This window comes from Emys orbicularis, chromosome 11, assembly GCF_028017835.1.
Source record: "Emys orbicularis isolate rEmyOrb1 chromosome 11, rEmyOrb1.hap1, whole genome shotgun sequence".
Taxonomy (NCBI): domain Eukaryota; kingdom Metazoa; phylum Chordata; order Testudines; family Emydidae; genus Emys; species Emys orbicularis.
Genome location: NC_088693.1, coordinates 59,816,183 through 59,843,783, shown reverse-complemented (window position 1 = coordinate 59,843,783; position 27,601 = coordinate 59,816,183). Strand labels below are relative to the sequence as shown.

The 27,601-nt window shown below is 42.7% G+C and overlaps 1 protein-coding gene across 1 annotated transcript in view; it reads right to left on the bottom strand.

Annotated features, from left to right (window-relative positions):
* FAM117B (family with sequence similarity 117 member B) overlaps nucleotides 1-27,601 on the bottom strand; it is a 78,240-nt gene that overhangs the window by 22,995 nt on the left and 27,644 nt on the right. The window contains exons 2-4 of the mRNA XM_065412913.1: nucleotides 17,175-17,326; nucleotides 15,120-15,212; nucleotides 8,926-9,039 (exon numbers count right to left, since the gene is read on the bottom strand). Of these exons, the coding sequence (XP_065268985.1) occupies nucleotides 8,926-9,039; nucleotides 15,120-15,212; nucleotides 17,175-17,326 (359 nt within the window). The remainder of the gene's footprint in view (nucleotides 1-8,925; nucleotides 9,040-15,119; nucleotides 15,213-17,174; nucleotides 17,327-27,601) is intronic.

Genomic DNA, 27,601 nt, shown 5'->3' with positions numbered 1-27,601 from the left:
ACGGATTGCATCTAAGCAGATGGGAAGGTGAATCTTAGTGTCACCTCAGACAGACGAAGATGGCAGATGCTTGCACAGTGACCCAACACCTATCGATGGGATAAGGGAAAGAAGATTTGGAGCAGAGGGAAGGGACTTAACATGAGAGGTGGAAGGCTGATTTAAGCACTAAAGTGGTTAAAGTTGAATATTAAGTGGTAAAGTTGAATAGCAGATGAAGGAAACAGAGAAGAGAGGAAACACCAATAACAAATGGTTATTTACTCCACAGTAACTGTCGCTCTTTGAGAAGTTGTAGTGAATGTGAATTACCTTGTAGGTGCATATAGCCCCATGCACACAAGCTTGTAATCTTTTCTAAGTAGCAGTATCCATCAGCATGCACCCTGACCCTCCTCATGCTCCCATGTGAGGAACATAAAGGGAAGACTAGCCTCAGCACTCCCTCAGTTGCAGTTTGAAACCTGTGTCTGCTGTGCACTCCAAAAAGTGGGGATGGAGGGCAGGGCAGGGATCCACATGGACTACAACTTCTCAAAGAAGCACAGTTTCTCTAGGGCTAATTAACCATTCTCTCTTCTTCAAGTGTCAGTGTGGATCCCATTGTAGGTGGCTGATAAGCAGTATTTCTCAGGAAGGTGGGAATAAGTCACATCAATTGAATAGAGATTGGAGCACTACTCTCTCAAATTTGGTATCCAATCTAGCAGCTAAATCCAATCCATGCTTGACAAACACAAGTGGATTGCTCCATGTAGTTGCCTTGAAGATTTCAGATATCTGCACGTTTCAGAAACGGACAGGATTGTCTCCACCGCCTAAACAGCAGTGGTAAGACTGGGACCAGCATCACACCTAATACTTAACAAGGAAGGTTGTAGCTGCTCCCAGAGAGTCAAGGGGGGGTAGGGAGTTTCATCTCATGATGGACTTTTTTGAGGATGAGGGCTATCAATATAGCTCTTGGTGGAAACAAAAAGAAACTATGGCCAAACTGGCCACCAAGGCTGTGATTTCCAGTCCCTCCCCTTCCTGCTACAGGCAGAACCAATTTAGGCACCCATCTTCCTGTAACACAGCATAATGGTTCTTTGAAATACTGTGAGTAGAGAGTAGAATCTGCCCTTAAAGGATATGTCTATATTGCATGCTAAGCCCAGGTCTGTGGACACCATTCCTTACCCATCGTGGCTAATAGCCATTAATGGACTTAACCTCCATGAATTTATCCAGTTCTCTTTTAAACGCTGTTATAGTCCTAGCTTTCACAACCTCCTCAGGCAAGAAGTTCCACAGTTGACTGTGCGCTGTGTGAAGAAGAACTTCCTTTTATTTGTTTTAAACCTGCTGCCTATTAATTTCATTTGGTGACCCCTAGCTCTTGTATTATGGGAATAAGTAAATAACTTTTCCTTATTTACTTTCTCCACATCACTCATAATTTTATATACCTCTATCATATCCCTCCTTAGTCTCCTCTTTTCCAAGCTGAAAAGTCCTAGCCTCTTTAATCTCTCCTCATATGGGACTCTTTCCAAACCCCTAATCATTTTAGTTGCCCTTCTCGGAACCTTTTCTAGTGCCAGTATATCTTTTTGAGATGAAGAGCCCACATCTGTACGCAGTATTTAAGATGTGGGCGTACCATCGATTTATATAAGGGCAATAATATACTCTCCGTCTTATTCTCTATCCCCTTTTTAATGATTCCTAACATCCTGGTTGCTTTTTTTGACCGCCTCTGCACACTGCGTGGACATCTTCAGAGAACTATCCACGATGACTCCAAGATCTTTTTCCTGATTCGTTGTAGCTAAATTAGCTCCCATCATATTGTATGTATAGTTGGGGTTATTTTTTCCAATGTGCATTACTTTACATTTATCTACATTAAATTTCATTTGCCATTTTGTTGCCCAATCACTTAGTTTTGTGAGATCTTTTTGAAGTTCTTCACAGTCTGCTTTGCTCTTTACTATCTTGAGCAGTTTAGTATCATCTGCAAACTTTGCCACCTCACTTTTTACCCCTTTCTCCAGATCATTTATGAATAAGTTGAATAGGATTAGTCCTAGGACTGACCCTTGGGGAACACCACTAGTTACCCCTCTCCATTCACACTGTACTGTAAACCCAGGTTTACTGTTGCTGGACCCGGGTCTCACAGCCATGCTAATGTGTCCATACTGCACTACCCTGACTTTCTGACTCCAGTATGTAGCTTGACCTGCATCCACAGTGCAAAATGAAAGGGCTTGGACCCGAGTCACAGCAGGACGACTCTGGCTCTGACCCCCCAGCAGTGTCCTAGGACCCAAGTCTTAAGTGCTTGCTGACTTGAGTCAGACTGATTTGTGTGTGGACAGAAGGGTGGCTTGGGCTCAAAACTGAGTCAGAGTCCATGCTTAGTGTGCAGCGTAGACACACTAAGGTATATGTACTGAAATGTAATATATTCTTAGAGTTGTACCTTATACAACTCAAATCAGGGTCCAACTTTATAAATTTAGGATGTCACCATTTTCTTCTGTAACTATACATTACCTACATTGTAACTCTTGGTTTTTAAATCCTGTCATAGGTTTTTAAAACAGTAAAGCGGGAGAGGGGAGCAACAACTCTTCTCAAAAGAGGGAAGGAAAAAAGTTAAACCACACCGATAATGGAACAACTTCCCAAACACACTGATAATGAATGATTTTTAAATCATTCATATTTACCAAAAGACTGGCTTATTTAATTCCATTGAAATCAAAAAATCAATCTAAAGTATTAAGGACACCTTATTTATGTATATCAGCATTCATCATACTAATGCTATTTTTGTTTTAAATTTCAATGTCCTTGAACTCTTACCTACATCCTCTCAGAGGCCCACTTCTGAATTTTTAATGTACTAAATGGCTTGTTTGAGACAATTATTAGTTTTCAAAACTTTATTAGTTCACTTTAGGGTGTTGGAAATGCTTTCTTAGTTTGGAGAGATCTACACATTATCTGTACTGATTTTGTACAGAAAACTGAAAAAGCATTGAATCATTTCATTATTATGAAATTACCATAATTTCTAACATTTATTTTCTACACTGAGATCATAATTATCTTAATTTAAAAGGAAGTAAATTATTGTATTTGAAATAGTTAAGAACTATAGCATCCAAAGCAGCTATATAGAGTTCAAGGGAATCCACTGACAGCACAGTTAACTTGGATACAGTGAAATTCCATGTACAGGGCAAAATTCTTAAGTCTTTAAATGCTATTCCCCCACCCCCACCCCCCACTAAACCATCACTATTCCCCTCACTAAACTATTAATATACAGGAATTTGTTCCAATAAGGAACTCAAGTTTGGCTCACAGCCAAGTAGAATGAAAGTCCCAGTTGTTTTAAGCACTGCAACTCAACTTCTAGGGAAATTGTTCCGAGTGTGAGGCAGAGGAGTGCACTGTATATGTTGTCAAGGTTCCCTCCCCACTCTGAACTCTAGGGTACAGATGTGGGGACCCGCATGAAAGACCCCCTAAGCTTATTTCTACCAGCTTAGGTTAAAAACTTCCCCAAGGCACAAATTCTTCCTTGTCCTTGGACAGTATGCTGCCATCACCAAGTGAGTTAGACAAAGATTCAGGAAAAGGACCACTTGGAGTTCCTGTTTCTCCAAAATATCCCCCAAAGCCCCTTCAACCCCTTTCCTGGGGAGGCTGAAGAATAATATACCACCCAAATAGGTAAACAAGGTGAGCACAGACCAGACCCTTGGGTTTTTAGGACACTCAAAATCAATCAGGTTCTTAAAAACAAAACTTTATTATAAAGAAAAAAGTAAAAGAAGCACCTCTGTAAAATCAGGATGGAAGATAATTTTACAGGGTAGTAAGAGTTAAAACACAGAGGTTTCCCCTCTAGGCAAAACTTTAAAGTTACAAAAAACAGGACTAAACCTCCCTCTTAGCATAGGGAAAATTCACAAGCTAAAACAAAAGATAACCTAACGCATTTCCTTGCTATTACTTACAATTTGTAATCTTAAATGCCTATTTCAGATATGGCTTTAGGAGATGTATTTTTCCTGCCCTGGTCCCTCTCTGTCCCGGAGAGAACAACAAAGAGAGACAAAACAAAAACCTTCCCCCACAGATTTGAAAGCATCTTCTCCCCTTATTGGTCCTTTTGGTCAGGTGACAACCAGGTTATTTGAGCTTCTTAACCCTTTACAGGTAAAGGAGGGATTTTATGCTACCCTTAGCTGTATGTTCATGACATATGTACTTTGTGGAAATACTTGCTTATGCTTTTTGTTTTGGTCTCTCACCGTCCGCAGTAGGGAAAAAATAAATGAGTCACTAGTTGCTTTGGAAATTTTCCACAGGAGTTACATGAGCTTTCTTGCAGCTTAATCTAGATCATTTTCCTGGAACCAGCAGCCCATAGGGGATTCCACATGAAGAATGGAGATTCATGCAGTTTTCCAAAAAGTTTCTGCAGCTCTCCTATACTGGGTTAGAAACATTGTAACATCCACACTGCAGTTTTTAAAGTAACTGCAGATGAGGCATGGTACAGTGTTCAAGAAGGACCTTTTCTTGCATCAGCAGGAACTTTAGCGACTGTCCTGAGTGGTATCTTCTCTAACAGCAAGAAGAGGTTTGGTACTGGTACCCCAATCATAAGCTAGACAGATCAGTGGAATGCTCTGAAGAAGCCTTTGCTCAAGTGCAGCTTTAGTCATAGGCTGATTAGAGAATGGCCTAAACCAGGGGTCGGCAACCTTTCAGAAGTGGTGTGCCGAGTCTTCATTTATTCACTCTAATTTAAGGTTTCGCGTGCCAGTCATACATTTTAATGTTTTTAGAAGGTCTCTTTCTATAAGTCTATAATATATAACTAAACTATTGTTGTATGTAAAGTAAATAAGGTTTTTAAAATGTTTAAGAAACTTCATTTAAAATTAAATTAAAATGCAGAGCCCCCCGGACCGGTGGCCAGGACCCTGGTAGTGTTAGTGCCACTGAAAATCAGCTTGCGTGCCATAGGTTGCCTACCCCTGGCCTAAACAGAGAGAAATATTTCATTACTGTCAATCTCAATCTTTTTGCATTTCAAGATTTAGTACATTACAAATGCTCACTTGGTTGGTTTTACATAATGTATCTTCTGGGCTTTTTTAAAAACTCAAGACGTTTTCCACCATTTCTATTCTAAGACTTTCCAATTACTTAGCTTTCCTCTGTTTGTAATTGTTAATCTGAAACAGAGAGAGTGGTACATACAATCAATCAACCTGCTCCCTCCTGGTATTCATTCTAATTTTTACTGATGGTGCTGCTCTGGGATTTGCCGGATGTTCGTCCTAGCAACTGGGCGCTCCCTCCCACTGAGCTCTTGCCAGTGATTGGAAGTGTGAGTCACTTTCAAGTGTTCAGGCACATTAGATTGGACTCTCCAGGGTTGGAAAAAAGTCTCTCCACAACACAACTAGTAGGTCTTCCTCCAATTTCAAGGGGTTTAAATTGGTAATTGTTAAAGGGAAAAAAAAACAAAAAACAGTCTCTTCATAGAGCTGTGATTAGCTGTGTGCTGATCTCTTGAAGGACAACCCCTAGGCCCAGTGTTTCAGTTACAGCTGATCAAAATACAAGAGAATAACTCATGATTCCTAACCCCCCAACCTCATTTTGGTCAATTTTAAACTGAATTTTTTTTCCTAACCTGCTCGACTTCTTTTATTATGGAATGAGAAACATGAACTGTGTACTGTCTTCCTTACTTCTCCTGGAAAAGAGGTAATCTATTTAATGAAGCACCTGTTCTGCATCAGCTGGTGTGGTGAGTTTAGATGGATTGCACATCATAAAAGACACCAGGAGACCCCACAAGTTTGGAAATCTTCATCCATATTATAACAAAAACACTAGCCGCTCCATAGTTCAGGTTGTCATTACTTTTTCAACTCTTGCTTCTCCACCTTCCACCCCTGCCCTTCTTGTTTGAAAAAATTTAGACTTTTCCATAAGAAGAAAAATAACTGAAAGCCAGTGTAGGAAATTACTTCTGTTTTTCCCAAACATGTCCAAAATCTTTGACCCCAATATCCTATAACTCCAAGTAAGTGTATGTTATGCTTCTCTACATTTATATTCTTTTGTTGGTCAAAGATAATGTCAAGGAAGTGATTGGGGGGGGGGGGGGGAGTGTGGAACGGGACAGACTGATCCAAGGCAGTAAATCAAGAAAGCAGGTCAGTAAGTAAGAGCCAAACAAGTCAGTGTGATCATCAAATGTCCCAAGGATGAATGTGGGGAGACTGCGAGAGAAGATAAAGTAGTGAGGTCTGAGGCTGGGGGAAGATAAAGATGGGGAGGGCAGATCTTTAACTGGTGTCAAATCATCTTAGCTTGATTTACAGATAGGTAGGGCAACAGACTGTGGAGAGAAAACAGTGTTCATAGGAACAAAATACAGGGGGAGGGAAGACATTTGAGCTAGAAACCATAAAATGGTCTGTAAATCTTACCAAAGTGAAAATGCATTGCAACATTAACAGCAGAACCAAAGGACAAAACAACAAATAATGGAAGAGGGATCATCAAGCACCTTCAGTGCTACCCACTGCATCAGGAGTAAAAATTCATGTAAAAAAATAAATTTAAAAATAGCTAGAAATTCAAAGGTTTGCTGAAGTAGTGGCCCAAATCAACATTGAACCTAAAAAGCCAATCCCATTCTGTTCTTGCATCACTAAAATAAATGTAACAATTGCCTCACTACAAGAAGTTAGGAATATTGTCTATGTATCTATTAGAAACGTGTTTTCACCTGGGGTATGCCCACTAGGCAAAAGATTGTCAGTCTAGATGGCTGGCTGGGAAGGGCCCATTCGGGAGAACAACAGGTCTTAGAAGAAGCTAATCTTCCACTGGGGAGCCATCCTGAGGATGCTACAAACAGCCTCCGAGTCATGGCTGCTATGACACTACCAGGGCACGTGACCATATCACCTGGTATGGATTCCATCTTGGAATACCAGTGTTTTTCCACTGAAACGCGTCGGAACCAAGCTTGGAGACAAAGGGTTCCCACCATATCAAAAGCTATTTAAGGCAGGGGAGTGACATCATTGTGGTTCTTCACTGACAGTGCCCAAAGGAGACTCTTGGAAACACCTGAGGAACAAAGACTGAACTGGGGGTGGAACTGCTGGACCCAGGCTAGAGGGATTTCTAGCCTGTGAAAGGAACACCTGGAGTTTTTAAGCTGCAAGCAAGGGCAGCTGGCCCCCTAAAAATCTCTGCAGCCGGCTTAAATCATCATTTAGGGTGAGAACTTGCTACTTATATCCAATCTCTTTAGTATATTAAGATCAGATTGCACTTGTGTTTATATGCTAGGTAACCTGCTTTGATCTGTTTGCTACCCCTTATAATCACTTAAAATCTATCTTTTGTAGTTAATAAATTTGCCTTTGCTTCATCACAAACCAGTGTGTGGGAGTTGTACCTTGGGGCAAAAAGCTGTTGTATATTCTCTCTCCACATTGAGGGAGGGGGCAAATTTCATGAGCTTACACTGTACAGATCTCTGTTCAGCACATGACGGTATGATTTTGGGTATAATTCTGGGCAGTTCCTTAGCTGTAGCTTCCCCATGATGAGCTGATCACAGCAGTCTGTAAATTCTGCAGCTGAGTGTGTCCCTACCTGTGTGTAGGCTGGTGAAAGAGCAAGCTTGGAGGACTTGGCAACTTAACATAGCAGCACAGTGTGAGGGGAAGCCCAGGCTGGGGGGTCAGAGGGGCTCAGTGGTACCCCGGTTCCAGGTGGCACCCTGGGGAAAACCCGTCAGAGGAAACTCTCTATTAGGAACAATTAACATGACCATGAAGGAGAACCTTTTTGTCAAATTCACATTGCTAGATACAAAACGGAACCGATTTGAAAATCTAAGATGTGCAGAGATCATGATCTGCAACTCCAGCAATTTCTTCAGCTGGTTGTACATGTCTGAAACTAAAATTTAAAGAAGTTTTTTTGAGAAATCATGATAGGAATTCATCAGAGTGTGGTAAGAGACAAGAACATGCACCTATTGGGAAGACATCTATGCTACTCCCTTCATCCTAAACACAAGGTTGAATTTAGTGACACAGAAGTAGTAAAGAACTTTTGAATGGATATTTTCATACCCTCTACAGTTCTAGAGGAAAAATTATATGCTTTGTAAATATATTATCATCATCCTTCCTCTGCAGTGTGTGTCTGGGGATTCACTATTCTTCCCTGAGTCACTCACAAGCTACCATCTTTCCACCTAAAGGTAACTGAATGGGACTCCTTTCAAAGGAAGTCAACATCAACTCCTAATCCCTTCATGTCTATCTGATGGACAACTGGGATCCCTCCATAGCACTCAGCCCAGGACTGCCCAGTGCCCAAGAGTCAAGAAGAAACTAAACTTCACTCTCAAGACGCTACCACTTATACCACCAGGCTGGTTCTATGCAGTTTTTTATATGCAAATTCATAACCCTAGACACATCACTTTACCTGTAAGATTATTTCATAGAATTAGATTAAATTTATCCAGACTGATTGACTTCTAATTCAGTGAACTTAACTATATCATCCTTCTGCCTCAGAGTCCTTACAAATTATGTTGTAAATCAGTATATTCCTTCACCAAACTCCCTTTAAATTTTTTTTTAATTTAGAGAAAAAACACAAACACACCCCACTTCAGCATGCTAAAGAAAATCAGTTTCATCTCATAAGACAAAAAGGTTTCACAGATATACATCATTGAGCAGTAATCAAGTATTTCAAAACATATGCCAGTATTTTTTCTTTAAAAATCACTACTTGGAACACACAGGAGTTAACATTATGTTAACTCCCACAATGCCCTGAGACGTGGCATAGCCTTACCTGACACTGATTAATGGCTGCATGGTTACCATGGAATGGAGACTGTCTTTCTTTATCCCGATGATGCCTGCTGCTGTGTTTACTTCTCTGCAACTGCTGACGCAATTTTGCAATCTGACAGGGGAAAGAATAAGAGTCTCAGATTTCCCTTCGCAAATTCAATTCAATTACTACATTGACTATTATCAAAAAAGTAAAAGCTGAAACACTGCTAATTATGAGAATCTACTTGATATAATGTTGAGTCAGCTACTCTACAGATAAATCACCACAATACTAAAATATTAGCTTTCATTTTTCTATGAAGACCTGCACATATTCCCAGTTCTCACATACCAGTATGACAGTACCTGAAGATAACGAGGTTACTTACCAGTAAACGAAGGTTATTCGAGATGCATAGCTCCTATCTGTATTCCAGTGAGCGTTACGTGCATGCACCATATGCCCAAAGCTGGAGCTTTTCAAAGTAGTGCCGCATTATAGTCTCACCCGAGGCAATAAAGGGTACGGCGGACTGCCTTCAGTTACAGGTAAGTAACCTTGTTTTCTTCTTCCAGTGATGGTCCTTTATTGTATTCCACTGAGGGCAATTAACAAGCAGTACCTATATGGGAGGATGGTGCGAGGACACTGTGGAACGGAGGACTGCTGCTCCAAATGAAGCATCCATTGTGGAATCATGCACTAGTGCATAGTATATGGAAAAGGTGTGTACTGAACTCCACATGGCCACACTTCATATGTTACTCCTGGGGGAATTCTGTGCCACTGCGCACATGCAGAATTCATGTCCTCCCCAGATTTCTTTGCTTCCCTGCAGAAAAATGCCTTCTGACAGGGAAGCAAAGGGAAGCTGCAAGAACGGTCACAGGCTCCTCCTTGGCAGCGCTGGTGCATGGTGGGGGTGGGGGTGGGGATGCCTCAGTTGGTGACACCTAGCTTGCATTGGGCTCAGCTACTAGCCTGGGCTGAGGATGGGGGAGGACCAACTTCCTCTTCACCTGCAAGGAGAAGGCGGGGCTGTGACTGAGCCACCCTCAGAAACCTCCCCTGGCTGCAGGAAGCTCTGCACCCCCTCTCCCCTGCTTCCTGCACCCATCGCTCCTCAGCCAGGGGGGATGGGGTTACTGTATGGGGGGTTACTTCACCATCTGCCCAACCCCCATACATCTGGACCCTCCCATACCCAGATTCCCCCTGCCGAGCCTCACCCCCTCCACACACCCCCGCTGAGCACCCACACTAGAACCCCCACCCCGATGAGCCCCACCCTCTCTGCATCTGGACCTCCCAGATGAGCCCCCCGCACCTGGATCCCCACCCCACTAAGCCCCAACCAGTTGAACCCACCCACCCCACCAAGCCTAACTGCCCAAGCACCCAGACCCTCCCGGCGGAGTCCCACACACCCAGACCTCCATTCCAAGCCCCAGACCTCCCCCCCACCCGCTGAGCCTCAACCACCTTCATCTGGACCCCCATCCCGCAGAGTCCCATTCCCCCTGCACCCAGAACCCTCCAACAAGCCCCTGTGCATCCAGAATCCCCCCACACCCGGACCCCCATGGAGCCGCCCCACACCCAGATTGTCCCACACGGAACCCTCTCACCCCACACCCGGATTCCCGCCCCCCCCCCCCACACACACTAAGCCTCTCCACATTTGGATCTTGCCAGGCTGAGCCTGCCTGCCCCACACCTGGATTGCGGGCCAGGGCTGGGGGTTCAGGCAAGACTCCCTCCCTCTCGCTTGCTATCTTGATGTACCTGGTATGGAGGGGCAGGGCCCCGGGGTTTTTCTGGGGCAGGCCCCGGCCTTTGCACTTTGTCAGGGCTGGGTGTAACCTCACTGCCAAGTCCATGTCCTGGGGGCAGGGGAAAATGCAGCATGATCTCCCATCTCTGTGCAGCCAGTGGCCTGTGCTCCCCACTGTCATGCTGGACCCTCCACATTTATTTATTGACAAATTAAATATGCAGAATTTTAAAATATTGTGTGCAGAATTTATTTTTCTGGCACAGAATTTCCTCAGGAGTAATATGTCTGTGAGAGACACGTTGTGGAATGCGGCTGTGGTTGATGCTTGTGCTCTCGTGGAATGGGCCCGAATCCCTTCAGGCGGGGACCGTCCCAATAAGTGATAGCAACACGTAATGCACCCTGAGACCCACTTGGAGATTTTCTCGGTGGAAATGGCTTGTCCTTTAATTCTCTCCACTACGGCAACAAAGCCTGGGAGATTTCCGGAAGGTCTTTGTTCGCTCAGGATAAAAAGCCAATGCCCTTTGAACATCTAACAAGTTAAGCCTTCTTTCCTCATTCGAGGCATGAGATCTGGGAAAGAAGGTAAGTAAATCTGAAGTGGAATTGGGAAACCACCTTGGATAGGAACTTGGCGTGGAGTCGTAAAGAGCCCTTGTCTTTATGGAAAGTAGTGAAGCAGGGGTTAGCCATTATGGCCTCGAGTTCGCTAACCCTCCTAGCCGATATAATGGCAATGAGGAAGGCGACTTTCATGGAGAGATAGCGAGCATGAGGCCATAGGTCCGAATGAGGTAGTTAGCAAGGTGAGAATTAGTTTAAGTTCCATTGGGGGGTGATAAGTTGAATGGGAGGGTATTTTCACAGGAGGCCCTTCAAGAACTGCACAGTTAATGGGTGTGTAAAGATTGAATGACCGTCCACCAGCAGATGAAAGGCACTAATGGCAGCTGCATGCACCTTAATGGAACTGAGGGTCAGTCCTGAGTCTTTCAGATAAAGGAAATATTCCAGGAGTAGCGGGATGCCCACCACTTCAGGGACAAGGCCCTGTCTGGTAACCCAGGAAGTGAAGCGTGTCCACTTGGCTTGATACGAGTGTCTTGTGGACTCTGTCCTGCTGCTTAAAAGGACATCTCACACCGCCATAGAGCGTTCCTGCGCTAGTGATGGTGTCCATCCAAAAACCAAGCCATCAGGTAAAGTGTGCACGGATTGGAATATCTGAGTCTGCCATTGTGTTGGGTCAGCAGCTCTTGCAATGTTCGAAGCGTGGAGTTTGCTTCAACATGCAGAGGAGGAGAGGAAGCCAAAATTGGAGAGACCAGAAAAAAATGGTTACTCACCTTCTTGTAACTGTTGTTCTTCGAGATGTATTGTTCATGTCCATTCCAATCAGGTTTCTTTGGGGGTCCTCCCCCTTCCCCATCGTTTCCTTGGGGCCACAGCATACCGCGGCTCCCCAGGTTTAAAAGTTGTGAGGCCTGCAGTAAACACATGCCCAAAAGTGACCCGCACACTTCACGCTTGCAGTGTCTAGAAGAGAGTGACCAGAAAGATGGCACGGCAGCTGGAAGATTTTTCCCCTAGCAGCATCCATTGGGTCAACCTGGGCACCCCCTGGAGTCGTGCCTTCATGGCGCTCAATATAGAGCCCTGCCAACCCGCCACCCCCTCAGTTCCTTCTTGCCAGCTACTCCGACAGAGGGGTAAGGTGGGTGGTTATTGGAATGGACGTGAACAACACATCTCGAAGAACAACAGTTAGGAGAAGCTGAGTAACTTTTCTTCTTTGAGTGCTTGTTCATGTCAATTCCAATCAGGTGACTCACAAGCCTAAGATTCAGAGGCGGGGTCGGAGTTCAGATATCCACTGACTGGAGCACTGCTCTACCAAAGGCCACATCGTCTCTGGCCTGCTTGGTAATCATATAATGTGAGGCGAACGTATGTATGGAGGACCACATGGCCGCTCTGCATATTTCCTGGGTCGGAACCTGTGCCAGGAACACTGCTGAAGAAGCCGGAGTCCTAGTAGAGTGTGCTGTGAGCGGAGGGGCAGGCACCTCTGCCAGGTTATAGCATTCAGGGATGCAGGACGTGATCCACAACGAAATTCGTTGGGAGGAGACTAGAAGACCCTTCATCCTGTCTGCCATGGCCACAAACAGTTGCATGGACTTCCTAAATGGTTTTGTTCTTTCAAAGTAGAAGGCTAGTGCTCTGCGGACATCCAATGAGTGAAGCCTCTGCTCCCTGCCGCTTGAGTGCGGCTTAGGATAGAACACTGGGAGGAAGATGTCCTGGTTCATGTGAAATTGGGAGACAACCTTTGGGGGGAAAGCTGGATGTGACCTGAGCTGAACCTTGTCCTTATAGAACACGGTGTCAGTGGGCTCTGATGTTAGGGCCTTGAGCTCAGACACCCTCCTTGCTGAGGTTATCGCTATCAGAAACGCCCCTTGTACGACATGTAGAGCAGGGAACAAGTTGCCAGCGGTTCGAAGGGTAGACCCATCAATTTACAACTGACTGTCTAGTACCTCCTCTATGGTAATGTGTAGGGCATTAGCTAGTCTCCGCAGCAATTCCTGGAACTGGCGATAGTCACCCAGTGGGGAAGAGGGGATTGAAGAGGCAGCTGCATCCTGGGAAGATGAAGGATGCTTCTCAGGATCTGTCAGTACCGTTGGAGTCGGGCTAATCGGTGCAGCATCCAGGGTTATGTCGGAATGCTTACCTGACGAGGGTTGTGGTGATGAAGTGGGGGAGTCCTCCCAGACCGAGCGGGACCGTTCAGAGGGTGAACATTGTGGCCATGGTCTCCAGTATGGCCAACCCAGTTGACCCTGCTGTTGTGCAACTTGGGACCACAGTGCCAGATACAAACTCTGCAGACAAAGCAAGGTGGGGAAGTGCCCCAGTGTTGTCGGAACCTTCCAGTAGTCGTGCTTCCGGAACAGGAGTGGTGGACCGGGTCAGAGATCCATATCATCCAAAACAGAGGATTCAGAAACCTCACCAAATGGCGGTGCCATTAGGACTCTTGGAACAGGAGGTAGCAGGAGCATAGCGGGCAAAGGGTCCCTTCGACTTGGTGATCGGATCGGTGGTCGTGGAGTGCGAATAACTCATGGGGATCCAGGGCACCTCCAATTCTCCCAGGGGTCAATGGTATCCGTTTCGCTGGAGGAGTCAGTATCAGGAACTGCATCTATCTGGAGACCAATGGTTCATGAGATGCCAGCAGAGTCGCTGGGTCTGTGATCAATACCAGTGGATCTAGTGATCAGTCCTGCCATTTCTTATTCTTGTGAGACTTACAACGCACGGATACTTCATGGCCGGAAATCGTGGATGGTGCCGAGTCCTCATTAGATTTGGAGGAAGACTTACTGCCATGCTTATGTGCATGCTTCCTTGGTTCATGACTAGGCCCCAGTGCAGGGTTCTGCAGTAGAGGGGGCGCTCTTCACCTGTTCAGGCTAATGTAAAGGGGGTGCTCCCCAACCAGGATCCAATGTTGATCCCATGGCAGCCTCCATAAGGTGTTTCCTGAGGCGGAGCGTCTGGTTCTCCCAAGTACGAGCAGGTGAGGCAGATACTGTATCTGGATGCAATGTGGGGCTTCCCCCAAGCAGTACATGCTGGTGTATGTTGCTGATGGAAAATGAGTGGGAGCAGGAATCACAGGTTTTGAACCCTGGCATCTTCAGCATACCTAGTACCCAGGACCGGATGCTGGGGTGGGGTAACGGTTGGCAGGAAACACCACTGAAGCAGTGTCCCAAGTCCTAAATCTGATATGAAAGGAAGAATTGAACAGAAAACAGAAAAAGTAAATGCAGAACCACTAAGAAAGCTAAACTACTAACAGTACTAAGGATAGGTTTTGAAAAGTTTCAGAAAGTGTGTCACAAGGACGATTGGAGAGTAGAAGCTCTGGCTTGGACCATGAGGTGGTGAGAAGAAACTGGGGATGTCGATAGCCCACCGTGCCCTTTATCACCTCGGGCAAGGCCATGATGCGGCACAGTGTGCATGTGCGGACCGCCGAACAGTACTATTTTCAAAAGCTCCGGCTCGGGGCGCATAACCCTCAGTGGAATACAATATTGGATCATCACGAAAAGAAGAATTAAGTTTGACGGTAATTATACTACCATTTGAATTCCTCTCTCAGCTAACAGATACTTCCTCGATTTCTCATTGCTTTCCCTACCCCACTTCATTAAATATTGGTGTCTTGCACGGTGATCCTATCAGTTACAAAACAGATCAGCCATTATGTATTTCTATTTTCTCCACCTCCAATCTTTATATGGCAAGACTAAACACAAACATTTGCACTTTCTTCAAACCTCATGGTAATAAAATATGCAGGCAACAAGCCTGACCCAACTTTATTTCAAACAATAGCTTTCCTGACCTCCTTGAGTTGGTCTGTGCTGCCCCAGGATGCTGAACGCTTGTGAGATCCTTTCTTCTTTTCTAAATATTCTTCAGCCCAGGCACTCTCTGTCTGTAACAAGAAGATTAAAGGATTAATTTTAAAAGGATATGCTTATTCTTGCCAAAAAACAAAAGAAAAAAGAGAAATTAGAAGCAAGTAAGCTAAGAGAGGGCATGCAATTATGATTTTCTGGATTCAAACACTGCTGGAAAGCACAAGTCACTGAATGAAAGCCCTCTATGGCAACTTTGATATTCCTATAAGTAATCAGTATGAAGATGTCACCTCAGCCACTCCTATAATCTGCATAGTAGGTCTCTCCCCTATTTCATATGAACACTTATCACCCCCAACTATAACAGAAGTATTAACTCTAATTTAGTTTCACTTAAAACACGGAAAGAATTTGACCCATTAGGTTTAAGTGGGTACAAGTCCCAATCACTTTAGCGCTCTGACCAGGGATTAATTTGATCCTGTGTGTTAACAGACATTTCTAGTACTGCTTGAGTACGTGACTAAAGGCCTGGTCTAAACTACTGAGTTAGGTTGACGTAAAGCAGCTTACATCAACCTAATTGTGTCAGTTTCCACACTACAGCCTTGCTTCCACCAAGAAAAGTGCCCTACTACAGCAACATAACTCTACCTCCATGAGAGGCTTATGTCAGCGTAGTTCAGGAAATGCAGTGTCCATATAGACACTGCAGGTTACTTATATCAACTATTGGCTCTCATTTTATCAATTTCACAGCTGGGTGCTAGAGTCAGGAAATTGACAAGAGAGCCTGGCTCACAGCCAGGGCTGTCAGCCTGGGGCGGGTGGGGGGCTCCCTGCCCCAAGCTGGGGTCCTGTCCAGGCTCTGGACTCCTCACCCTGAGCTGGGCTTCTGCCTGGGCTCTGGGCATATAGCTCCCCACAGAAGCCACGGGGGAAGCCGTGCTCCCAGCAGGAAGTCTGGGGGGACGGGGAGGCTCCCAGCAGGGAGCTGCACACAGAGCTGAGAGCCCAGGCTCTCTCAGCTCCCTACACTGCCCCTCTTAAATCAGTGGATGCGCACCACCAACAGAAGGAGGCCAGCATGGACATGAACCACTGTAGTAATTACTGTGGTGGCTGTAAGTCAACCTAACATTACATTGACTTAAGTTTGTAGTGTAGATATGCCACAAGCAAACGTTCTGGTATATAAGCAATACTGCACAATTAATAATTGCAATATCACACAAACAACTATACTATAATCTATAGTCAAGCACTCAAAAGTTAGGAAATACTAGAATTAAGTTGCCTGAGCAACTTTAATTCAACCTCCTGGTGTGTATGCATTATGATACTGTCTTTAATTACATGATCATATATTTTTCCCACAGGTCATCTGCCTCATTCAGTGCACAGAATGGACGGTGCTTACTGAATGACCAACTATTCAACAGCTTGTTTTATCTTCATTGTTCAATATGTGGCCTAGGCATTATTTACTGTATACTATTCAAATCCTGTCCTGAATACAGAAAGAGGCTATTGTGACAGATGCAGCCATTTCCTGCAACATACTTGAAAAACCTTACTGATTTAAGTTTTAGTAGGTTTGGAGTCCATTGTATTAAGATGCAAAGTTCATGAATTGTGGAATTATATGTAATTTCTATAGGAGACATGACCAATATAAATCCTGGGACGTGTCATGAGCTTCAAAAGACTACATGAAACTATGTGCCAGATAAGAATGAATTTATGGGACAAAGTTAGGTGGGTTTCCCAGAAAATTTCTTGGGGGAAGACGTATGCAAACATACATCTCTACCCCAATATAACGCGAATTCGGATATAACGCGGGGGGTGGGGGGGGAGAACACAAGCGTGCAAGGGTGCAAAGAATTTGGGAATAAATAGAAAAACAAACTCTCTCCAGGAATTTGGGAAGGGAAGGAAAATTCCAAAGAAGTGAGCTTGGAAGGTGAATGTATACAAAAAAAAAAAAGGCACCCTCTTACACTTAAATACACCACCTAACAAAACTGTCTTACCTGCGTGGCTTTGTCCCTCATACAGGGAGCAGCCTGTCCATGATTATCACGAGGCCATTGTCCAGCGAGGTAGGGAGCAGCAAGTGTATCCAGTGAGGAAGTGCGGCGAATTATACTGGAAGGGCTTGATGAAGGCGGTCGTGATTTGTCAACTAGAAAAATAAAAATAATAATAAGATTTCACAAGCAAAGTGTGTGTATCAAGAACAAGTAAAATTCAATAAAGCAAATTTTCAATTAGCCATACTGGAAATAGAATGGTTATGTATTCAGTACAGAGCACACACACAAAATGTAATACCATAGGAGCTATGAGAGACCACTTGGAAATTAAGCTCAAAATTTGCTTTTTGTTGTTGTTTTTTAACATTTGCCCCATGATTACATTGCTCTCATGAAATGTGTTTTCAGAGTTTCCCTATAAAAGCACAGAAGAAAGTAATTACCAATATTATTAGGGCGTTTTAAAAATTTTTTTTGCTGTGACTTTTAAGTACTACCAAAATTTATGCCCAATTTAATATTGGATTTATTTTTAAAGCTCAGGCTGTTGATCCATATGCCAACTACTGCATATAGTTTATTTCCACAATGATCAACAAAACTTATACTACTAAGCAGAAAACAGCCATCCTGATGGACAGTTATGCATGAGGCTGCTTATGACTTTGGACTCGCGTATGGTAACCTAGCCAAAAAAATAAAATAAAAAAATACACATGATCAGAGTTCAGAATGAGACACTTCCTAGATGTAAAGATAAAGAGTTAATAGTTTAGCTACTAGACATTTCAGTATGCAAAATATTTATATTTGTTTTCCTAATATTGGAAGAACAAGTAATTTAGACTCAAAATGTGACCTATAATATGGTTTTAAAATTATGCATGGAATGCTTGTCCTCCATACTGAAAATAAATGTCTCAAAGACAGGTTACCAATAGCTTGTTCTTAGAGAGGCACCACTGTGCATTCAGACTTGTGGAATTCAGAGTCAAGTTGTGAAACAGCATTGAAAAGCAGTACAGGAAGGAAGGATGTGTGTGTACATGAGCATTCTGATGCATAAGTGAAGTCCTCACCCTACTCTATAAAAAGGGGTGCACCCTCCCAAACACCTCAGTTCCTTCTCTCTAAGGACAGAAACGTGATGTTACATATAAATCCTAAGTAGGGGGTAGGTGTGTGGATAGTGTGACTACACAGAGGCAGTTCCCAAAGAACAGTAGTTACTGATAAGTAACCCTTTTCTTCTTGGATGGCCTCTGTGCATTCCTACTTGTGGGAGATTAGCAAGCCATCAGGTGGATGGTGGGAGAGGAATACTCAGGAGTGCAAGTAGAGTGGTACGCTCCAATATGCAGTACCGGCAAGAGATTTTTAGTGGGTATGGGGTACCGGAAACACTTGGGGAGGCTAGCCCCCCCTCTGGAGGGGGGTGGAGCTGCATTCTGCTCCTTAAAAGAGCAGAATGCGGCTAGGGAGGGCATTCATTCTTTATATGGGTTTAACAGCACAATGCATATGCTAAACTTAAACAAAGGCTTTGTTTAAGTTTGTTACCATATGTATTCTGCTGTTAAGTTGGTCAGGAGTCCTCAAGAGGGGAGGGGTGGGACGGACGGAAGGTGTTTAAACAGTGGTTTGGATTCCTGCTCCAGCCTCTGGACTATGAACATATACTGACGGGAGCATTCTAACCAAGGGACTGAGGACTTTAAGGTAATCTGGAGCCTTCATATTTCCTTGATCCTTTGCAGATGGACTTATGAGTTGGATACAGTACAAAGACTGTTCTAGCCTCATTGATTGCTGATTTCTCCCTTGCAATGGACAAAGATCAGATGTCTGCTGACTTTCTCACACGAGTCAGCAGCCTTTGATACCTGTGGTATAAGCAACATAGCCCTTGCTTGAGTGGTTTTGTTCTTTCCTCTCCGAATGTCAAAGCCTGTTCCCATTGAACTCAATAGCAAAACTTTTTTTGATTTCAATGGGAACAGGATTTGGCCCCAAAAGATCAGAGAATGGGATTTTGATCAATTGCTTATCTGTCCAGAGACAGTTCTCATGCACGTTCTGCCAGGCTGATTTTGACTGTCCCTCCTGTATGTCACGGACAGGAGTTTCCTCTGGCTGCGAATAAGATCTGGGGGAAAATAAAAGGAGGGAAATACATAGAGACCAGTGGGAATATGAGAGCACCTTAGGCCATAAAACCAGGATGGGGTCTCATGGTAACTTTGTCTTTGAGGACCACATTATAAGGTGGAGTGGCCACCAAAGCACTAAGCTCACTCACCCTCCTAATAGAGTGAATTGCTATCCAGAAGGCAATTTTGATAAATAAATGCTTGAAAGAGTCTTGAGCAAGAGACTCCTAGGGAAGGCCTCCCACACCTATCGGTTTTGTTAAAACAAGTTTTATGACACAGAACCAGATACTTGAGATGACTGTTTGCTAAGTGAAAACAGGTGTCCTTTAAGCTGAGAACTGCATACCAATTTCCCTTGGTTAAGGAATGGATAACATCCTCGATAGTGGTCATCCTGAACTTTAATATTCTTATGTACTTGTTGGGGTTTCTAAGGTCCAGTTGGCCCTCAGACTGTTTCTCTAATTGGGATTCAAGGAATTTGTGGGGGGGGGGGGAGAAGGGGGAAAATCTCTTTTCCTTCTGTATTCCCGTTGAATCCCCCCATGGCTCATTTCCTGAGGAGGGAATCCACTTCCTCCATTAGGACACTCTCTTGAAATGGGTTCCTGAAGAGGGAAAGAGTGGGAGGATGGTGAGCTGATCTGGTGCAAAACTGAACTGAGTATCTGTCCTGGATGGTGTCTAGCACCCAGTTATCTGAAGTAATCATGCACCTGGAGCTGAAGGAGAAATGAGATCTGAAGGAAGGGGACACGGTGACTGATGTCCCATCAATAAGCCCAATAAGATATCAGGTAGTAGCACCAAGAAGCCAGGTGAGCCCGGAGCCTCAAATGTCTCTCCCTTTTGGTGCAGAGCATGAAAGTGTGGCAAACTGTATATGGGGTTATTAAGTGGGTCTCACTAAGGGCTTGTCTACACTACCGTGCGGAGTCGATCTAAGATACGCAACTTCAGCTACGTGAATAGCATAGCTGAAGTCGACGTACTTACATCTACTTACCGCGGTGTCTTCACTACAGTAAGTCAACAGCTGATGCTCTCCCGTCGACTCCACTTGTTCTCCTCGTTCTGATGGAGTACCGGAGTCAACGGGAGAGCGTTTAGCAGTCAATTTATCTATACTAGACGTGATAAAGCGACCCCCCCGGATTGATCGCTGCCCGCCAAACCAGCCGGTAGGGTAGACAAGCCCGGAAATAGAAAAGGCACCAGATCTCCAGTATGATAGCCAGGCAAGAGGCACACCTTTTGAAGCCTTTACAAACCTCAGGGCCTGACAGTCCTGGTAAGGGGCAAAGGCTCGCAAGGAAAGGAAAGGGATATTTATACTAAGATAACCTATACTACTCTAAACTAGCTATTTACAATAAGGATTTAAGCTAGGTTGAGGAAAGCTCTAGTCCACAGGACATGAAGGCAAATGCCGCTTGCTCTCAGAGGTGGCAAAGTAACGTAGGCTGTTAGGGATGCATTCCCTTATTCAGAAGAGAGTGATGCCATCACCTTTACACAAGAAACGCTTATGGCACCACCTCCCTTCAACCAACAGCCACAACTTTTCAAGGTACTTTTGCAGCTTGATATCAGGTGTGCCACTACAAATGTAAATGCACAGAGGGCATTGAAAAAGAACAAGAAACTACTTACGAGTTGTCCTTTAGACAGGTTTTTTGTACATTTTTTCAAGAGCGTATATAAAAAAAGCCCTATCCATTTTAGATAAAAAGGATCTAGGAAGAGGAAAATTAAACAAGTTTTCAGTAGCTCTCTAGAAGGCAGCATTTACACAGTACATATATGAAAGGATGTGTCCACTTTGCTGCTTTTTAGAAGAAAAAATACGTCTAGTTAGTTATGCAGTCCTACACAGACATCTGATTAGTAATTTAAGTAAGCTTCTGCTTTCTATGTTTACATCTATGCAAATATCTTGTACTGTTTAGTGTATAATTTATCAATTTAAATACAGTGCAAGTATCTTTTAGCATGATGGGGTTACTAGCTTTTACTGGAATACAAAAACCATTATAACAATGTTACAATTATATATATATCGTGAAGGATTTCTAAGCTCATTATAAACCATGTATACTAAGGAATTCCTTTGCCTGAAATGCAGCCACCTCTGGAATGGAATGCACCAGCTGCCTGGCTGCAAATAACAACATTCAGTTTAGAACAGGAACTGCTGAACTGAAGTTTAAAGAGGAATTTAGATAAACAGTAAGTACGCTAACTGAAAATTGGACTGGATTTCTGCAGAGCTGAAGTGGCAGGACTTTATGAGAAAGGAAAGTGTGACATATATGAGTAAGGACAGACAACATTGGCAATCAGGACTCTTGGGTTGTAATCCCAGTTGGCCATGGACCTGCTGTGTTGCCTTGACCAAGTCACTTAATTTCACTTTACCCATCTGTAAAATTAAATACAGCAGTTATCCATCTCACAAAGCTACTGAAAAGCTTAATGTTGCTAAAATATGTTGAGATTCTCAGATGAGAGGTGCTATATACCTGCAAGTTTTATTACTCTTGAGGGAAGTACCATATAATCTTCAAAAGCTTTAAGTGGCCTGCATGTATGTTTTACATCTCAAAAACATGGCACTTCAAAACTGAAAATGCCATAACTAAGGCTACGAGTCTGTCACGGAGGTCACAGTTTCTGTGACTTTCCGTGACCTCTGCAGCAGCCCCATGGCCATCAGCAGCAGTTTGGGTGTGTGGGAGGGGGCTCAGGGCAAGGAGCAGGAGTTTGGTGAGTGCAGGGGGTGCGCGGCCTCCCTGCAGCTTCTAGGTGGCAGAGGGGGTCTCTGCGCTGCCCGTAGGCCCCACCCCCGCAGCTCCCATTGGCTGTGGTTCCCGGCCGATGGGAACTGCGGCAGCCGGCACTTGTGGCGGGAGCAGCGGAGGAGTCCCTGCCCTCTGCCGCCTAGGAGCTGCAGGGATGCGGAGCCAGGTGGGGAGCCCTGCCAGCCCCGCCAACCCTCCCTCACCCAGTACCAGTGGGGTTCCCAGGCAACATGGCGCAGTCCGCCCCACCCCCTCCCTCAGTACCAGCAGGGGTCCTCGACCACCACCACCCCCAGCACCTGCAGAGCCCCCGGACCGCCCCCTTCCCCAAAGCTCCAAGTTTTAGTAACAGCAGGTATTTTTAGTAAAAGTCATGGACAAGTCACAGGCCCATGAATTTTTGTTTACGGCCCATAACCTGTCCATGACTTTTACTAAAAAAATACCCGTGACTAAAACGTAGCCTTAGCCATAACACCTTTATTTGTGACTTGATACATATTAAGAGCTATAGTTCAAAAGTATGCTCAAAACGCACCAAATAGTCTGTAGAAGTTACGCAGGGAGATTTACATCAGAAAAGCTTGTTGGAAACCTTGAAAGAAATAACCTGACTGCAGGACAATGTGTTGCTAATTTAGTGTCTTTATTCTGTGAATGAAGTAGAGAATCAAAATTTAGCAGCATAGATTTGAGAGCAGATTTCAAGTATTTGCACAAGCATTCCCTCCCCCTTTAAGGTTTATTTCCCTTTTTTTTTTTTTAATTATAAACAAAAAGAAGTCTGACAACAAATTATTTCTCTCTCCTACTTTTCTCTTAAGGACACAATACATAAATTGAAAGGGTTCATCAGTTACTCCAATTTGGTATCACCCAAGGTATGGTACAGGAGAAATCTGGAAAGGGACATATATGATAATCAATTTTGTTAGTCTAATTTGAGAAAAAGTGTTGAATTACATTTCAAAAAGAATTTTTGAAAAGTAACCTTTTCCCCTTCTATATTACATCCAGAATGGTCTGCCATCATATACAGTTTGCATTAAATTTACCAAGATATTTTCTTTTCAAACTGGTTAATATTTATTTTAAGTAGAGCTGTCAATTAATCACAGTTAACTCACGCAATTAACTCAAAAAAATTAATCACGATTAATTGCACTTATAACAATAGAATACCAATTGAAATTTATTAAATATTTTTGGATGTTTTTCTACATTATCAATATTGATTTCAATTATAACACAGAATACAAAGTGGACAGTGCTCATTTTATATTATTTTTATTACAAATATATGCAGTGTAAAAATGATAAATGAAATAGTATTTTTCAATTCACCTCATGCAAGTATTGAAGTGCAATCTCTTTATCGTGAAAGTGTAATTTACGAATGCAGATTTTTTTTGGTTACATAACTGCACTCAAAAACAAAACAATGTAAAACTTCAGAGCCTACAAGTCCACTCAGTCCTACTTCTTGTTCAGCCAATCGCTAAGACAAACAAGTTTGTTTACACTGATGGGAGATACTGCTGCCTACTTCTTATTTACAATGTCACCTGAAAGTGAGAACAGGCGTTCGCATGACACTTTTGTAGCCGGTGTTCCAAGGTATTTACATGCCAGATATACTAAACATTCATATGCCCCTTCATGCTTCGGCCACCGTTCCAGAGGACATGCTTCCATGCTAATGATGCTCATTAAAAAAAATAATGCGTCAATTAAATTTTTGACTGTACTCCTTGGGAAGAGAATTGCATGTCTCCTGCTCTGTTTTACCCGCATTCTGCATATATTTCATGTTATAGCCATCTCGGATGATGACCCAGCACATGTTCGTTTTAAGAACACTTTCACAGCAGATTTGACAAAATGCAAAGAAGGTATGATGTGAGATTTCTAAATATAGCTACAACACTAGAACCAAGGTTTAAGAATCTCCAGTGCCATCCAAAATCTGAGAGGGACAAGGTGTGGAGCATGCTTTTAGAAGTCTTAAAAGAGCAACACTCTAATGCGGAAACTAGAGAACCCGAACACCAAAAAAGAAAATCAACCTTCTGCTGGTGGCATCTGACTCAGATGATGAAAATGAACATGCGTCAGTCCGCACTGCTTTGGATCGTTATCAAGCAGAACCCATCATCAGCATGGAAGCATGTCCTCTGGAATGGAGGTTGAAGCATGAAGGGACATACGAATCTTTAGTGCATCTGGCACGTAAAAACCTTGCAACGCCAGCTACAACAGTGCCATGCGAACGCCTGTTCTCACTTTTGGGCAACATTGTAAATAAGAAGCAGACAGCATTATCTCCTGCAAATTGTAGCCAACCTTGTTTGTCTGAGTGATTGGCTGACCAAGAAATAGGACTGAGTGAACTTGTAGGCTCTAAAGTTTTACATTGTTTTATTTCTGAATGCAGTTTTTTTGGTACATAATTTTACATTTGTAAGTTCAACTTTCATGATAAAGAGATTGCACTACAGTACTTTTATGAGGCGAAGTGAAAAATACAATTTTTTTGTTTTTTACAGTGCAAATATTTGTAATAAAAAAATAAAGTGAGCATTGTACACTTTGTATTCTATGTTGTAATTGAAATTAATATATTTGAAAATGTAGTAAACATCCAAAAATATTTAAAATAAATGGTGTTCTAATGTTGTTTAACAGCGCGATTAATCGTGATTGAGATTAATTTTTTTTAAATCTCAACAGCCCTAATTTTAAATATTTGTGTAGAGACAGCTTCCAACAGCACTCTAGAGACAAAAAAAAATCCCAACCCCAAAGAGCCAAAAGATTTAAATTAGACTAATGTAGAACATGAAAGTAACACAGGAAAGGAGGAATATGGGTTAAATCAAAAATAACTGAAGTTGTACAGTGAGTGATTCATACAAGTTCTGTATTTTTAAATAGCAAATTGTGACTGTGGAAATGAAAAAAAATAGGTAGCACATGAACTGAAGTTGATAGAAAGCAAGGCAAAAATAGGGAATTTTGAGGAGGGATATGAAGGAAAGTGAAGATGCCTTCAAGACAGAAAGAAGAAGGTTGTTCCAAGTTAGGCTGCAGCATGTAAGAAAACACCAGGTTAAAGTGGAAGGTCAGCCTACATCATTGAGTTGACTCTGTGTAACAAAGGCCTTAAAATTTTGTCCAGTAATTCCCACATTAAGCCTATCTGTAAGAGAACGCAAAGGGGCAAGGTGAATGGCTAGAACATGGGACAAGGAGAGGAGCAACAGGAGAAGAGAAAAGATGGAGGCAGAAACAGAGCTATGCAGAGGCCTATATTCCTCCTGACTGTACCAAGAGAGAAGTGATATATATGAAAAAGGTAGCCATATTACCAGCAATCTTCCTCATACAAATTTATGTGCAACTGTAAAGTTATTGACGAATATTGGCCTAAGTTGCTGGGCAGAGGACAAACCCTAAAATCTACACTTTTAGGGTGTTGTATTCATTGCAATTGACACAGCACATGTAGGCCTACCTGAGCTAATTTTAACTGAGCTACCTTGCTAAAATTAACAGTGTAGCTGCAACAGCGTGGGCAGCGGTATATGCTAGCCACCCAAATACATACCTACGGGAGCAGCCAGGATTGGTCTTGGATGGCTAGCCCGTACTACCACTTGTGCTGCCATGGCTACACCGCTTTTTTAGCAAGCTAGATCAAATCAAAGCTAGTTCAGATATGCCTACACACCTTGCAACTGCCCCTCCTAACTGCTGTTTAGACATACCCTTAAAGGCAACATAGTAGCAAGTCAGTCTGTTAAAAATGAGTGAGGAGGGATATTAGTGAAAAGAGCCTTATTTTCAAGCATCTAAGTGTTGTAGCTGACAGTGTCTCTAAAAACTTATATTATATTATATATAAAAAGGAGAGTGGGAGTTGTCACTTCTGGTACTATGCATTTAGCCAGGACAGTGGCTAATTAAAGTCAACACTAAAAAATGTGCAAACAAATACCAGTGTAAACTTGGACACCGACATTTAAATCTGAAATTCTTCTAAGTAGGAAAGGTGAGAGAAGCCTTATAAGCACAGCTATACTTGCAATACTTTTGAAAAGACTACTTTGAAATTTATCTTAAAATATAGCATTGAAATAAACAGATTAGCTTCATTATATTTGTTATTAATACACACATTATATACTAAAAGTATTTCTAGGAAAAGGTCTAATGACAAGAAAAAGAGTGGTTTATTAATAACAGCAGTATCTCAATTTATTATTTTTTTTTAAACACTTAAAGAGAAAAACTGACCATCATTATTTCTGAATTCCACAGCTGGCTGTTTCAGTTCCACAACCACAATTTAAAAATTCTCACAAAACTACTTAGTCAAATATGATTTTTCTTGGTGCACTGTACTTTATGTACTACCAAGAATAAACCACCCCATCCTACAGTGACAGGCACACACCCTCTTACTTCAAATTCCTCTCCAAAATCCACTTGTGGAGCCTACAAACATTAATTCCTTTTAAAACAGGCCAGCGCCACCCAAAATTGTAAAAAAAAAAAAAAAAAAAAAAAAACTTTGAACTATCATCTGGTCTCTCAATGTGTTTTTGTCTGATCTCTAGTTTTCAAAATATAATCTCTTTAGTGCCAGGGACCAAGTTTTCCAGTCTTTTGTACAAGACTTCCCAAGTAAACAACAACAACAACAGAATCATAGAAATCTATGGCTGGAAGGGACCTCAAGAGGTCATCTAGTCCCATCCCTCCAAATTGAAGCAGGATTAAGTATACCTAGACTATCCATGACAGATTTTTGTCTATCCTGTTCTTAAAAAACCCCCAATGGCCGGGATTCCACAACCTCACTCAGTAACCTGTAATGTTTTCAAATGAATTCTTACTCAGTAGAGAATTATACTTTTATAATGTTCTGTTGTTTCACATACACGTGTACTTAGTATTAAATGCAAAAAAACGTGTTAATGCAAAATTAATGTTGCAAGAATAAGCACTTAAATCTCAAGAAATTCCAAGAACTTTTGTTGTATGTGGCAACTTGAACTTGGCCACAAACAAAAATACATTAAGTGTACCATGTTAGAGAGTTACATTTAATAAATGAAAAAAACCCCAAAAAACCCAGAAATTCTACAGATGCCTAACATGGCCAAGTTAAACACTGTCCTTACTGGAGAACAGCAATATAAAAGAATCTTCGGAATAACAAAATAGTTTTGCTTTTTATTCTTATGAATTTTAGAGTTTTAAAACTTGTCAAATATATATTTTCAAATGCTGAGAATTAGAAAATTGGTATGGCAGACTTTTACTGATAGGGGAAGAAATATACTATGAATTGTTTACAAGCTGATTACTGAATAAAAGCCTTCCAATACTTGAGGAAAAAAAACCCATACAACTTCCAGCAACATGCAGTCATGTGCCAAAACTGTCAGTTTGACTTAAGTAAATT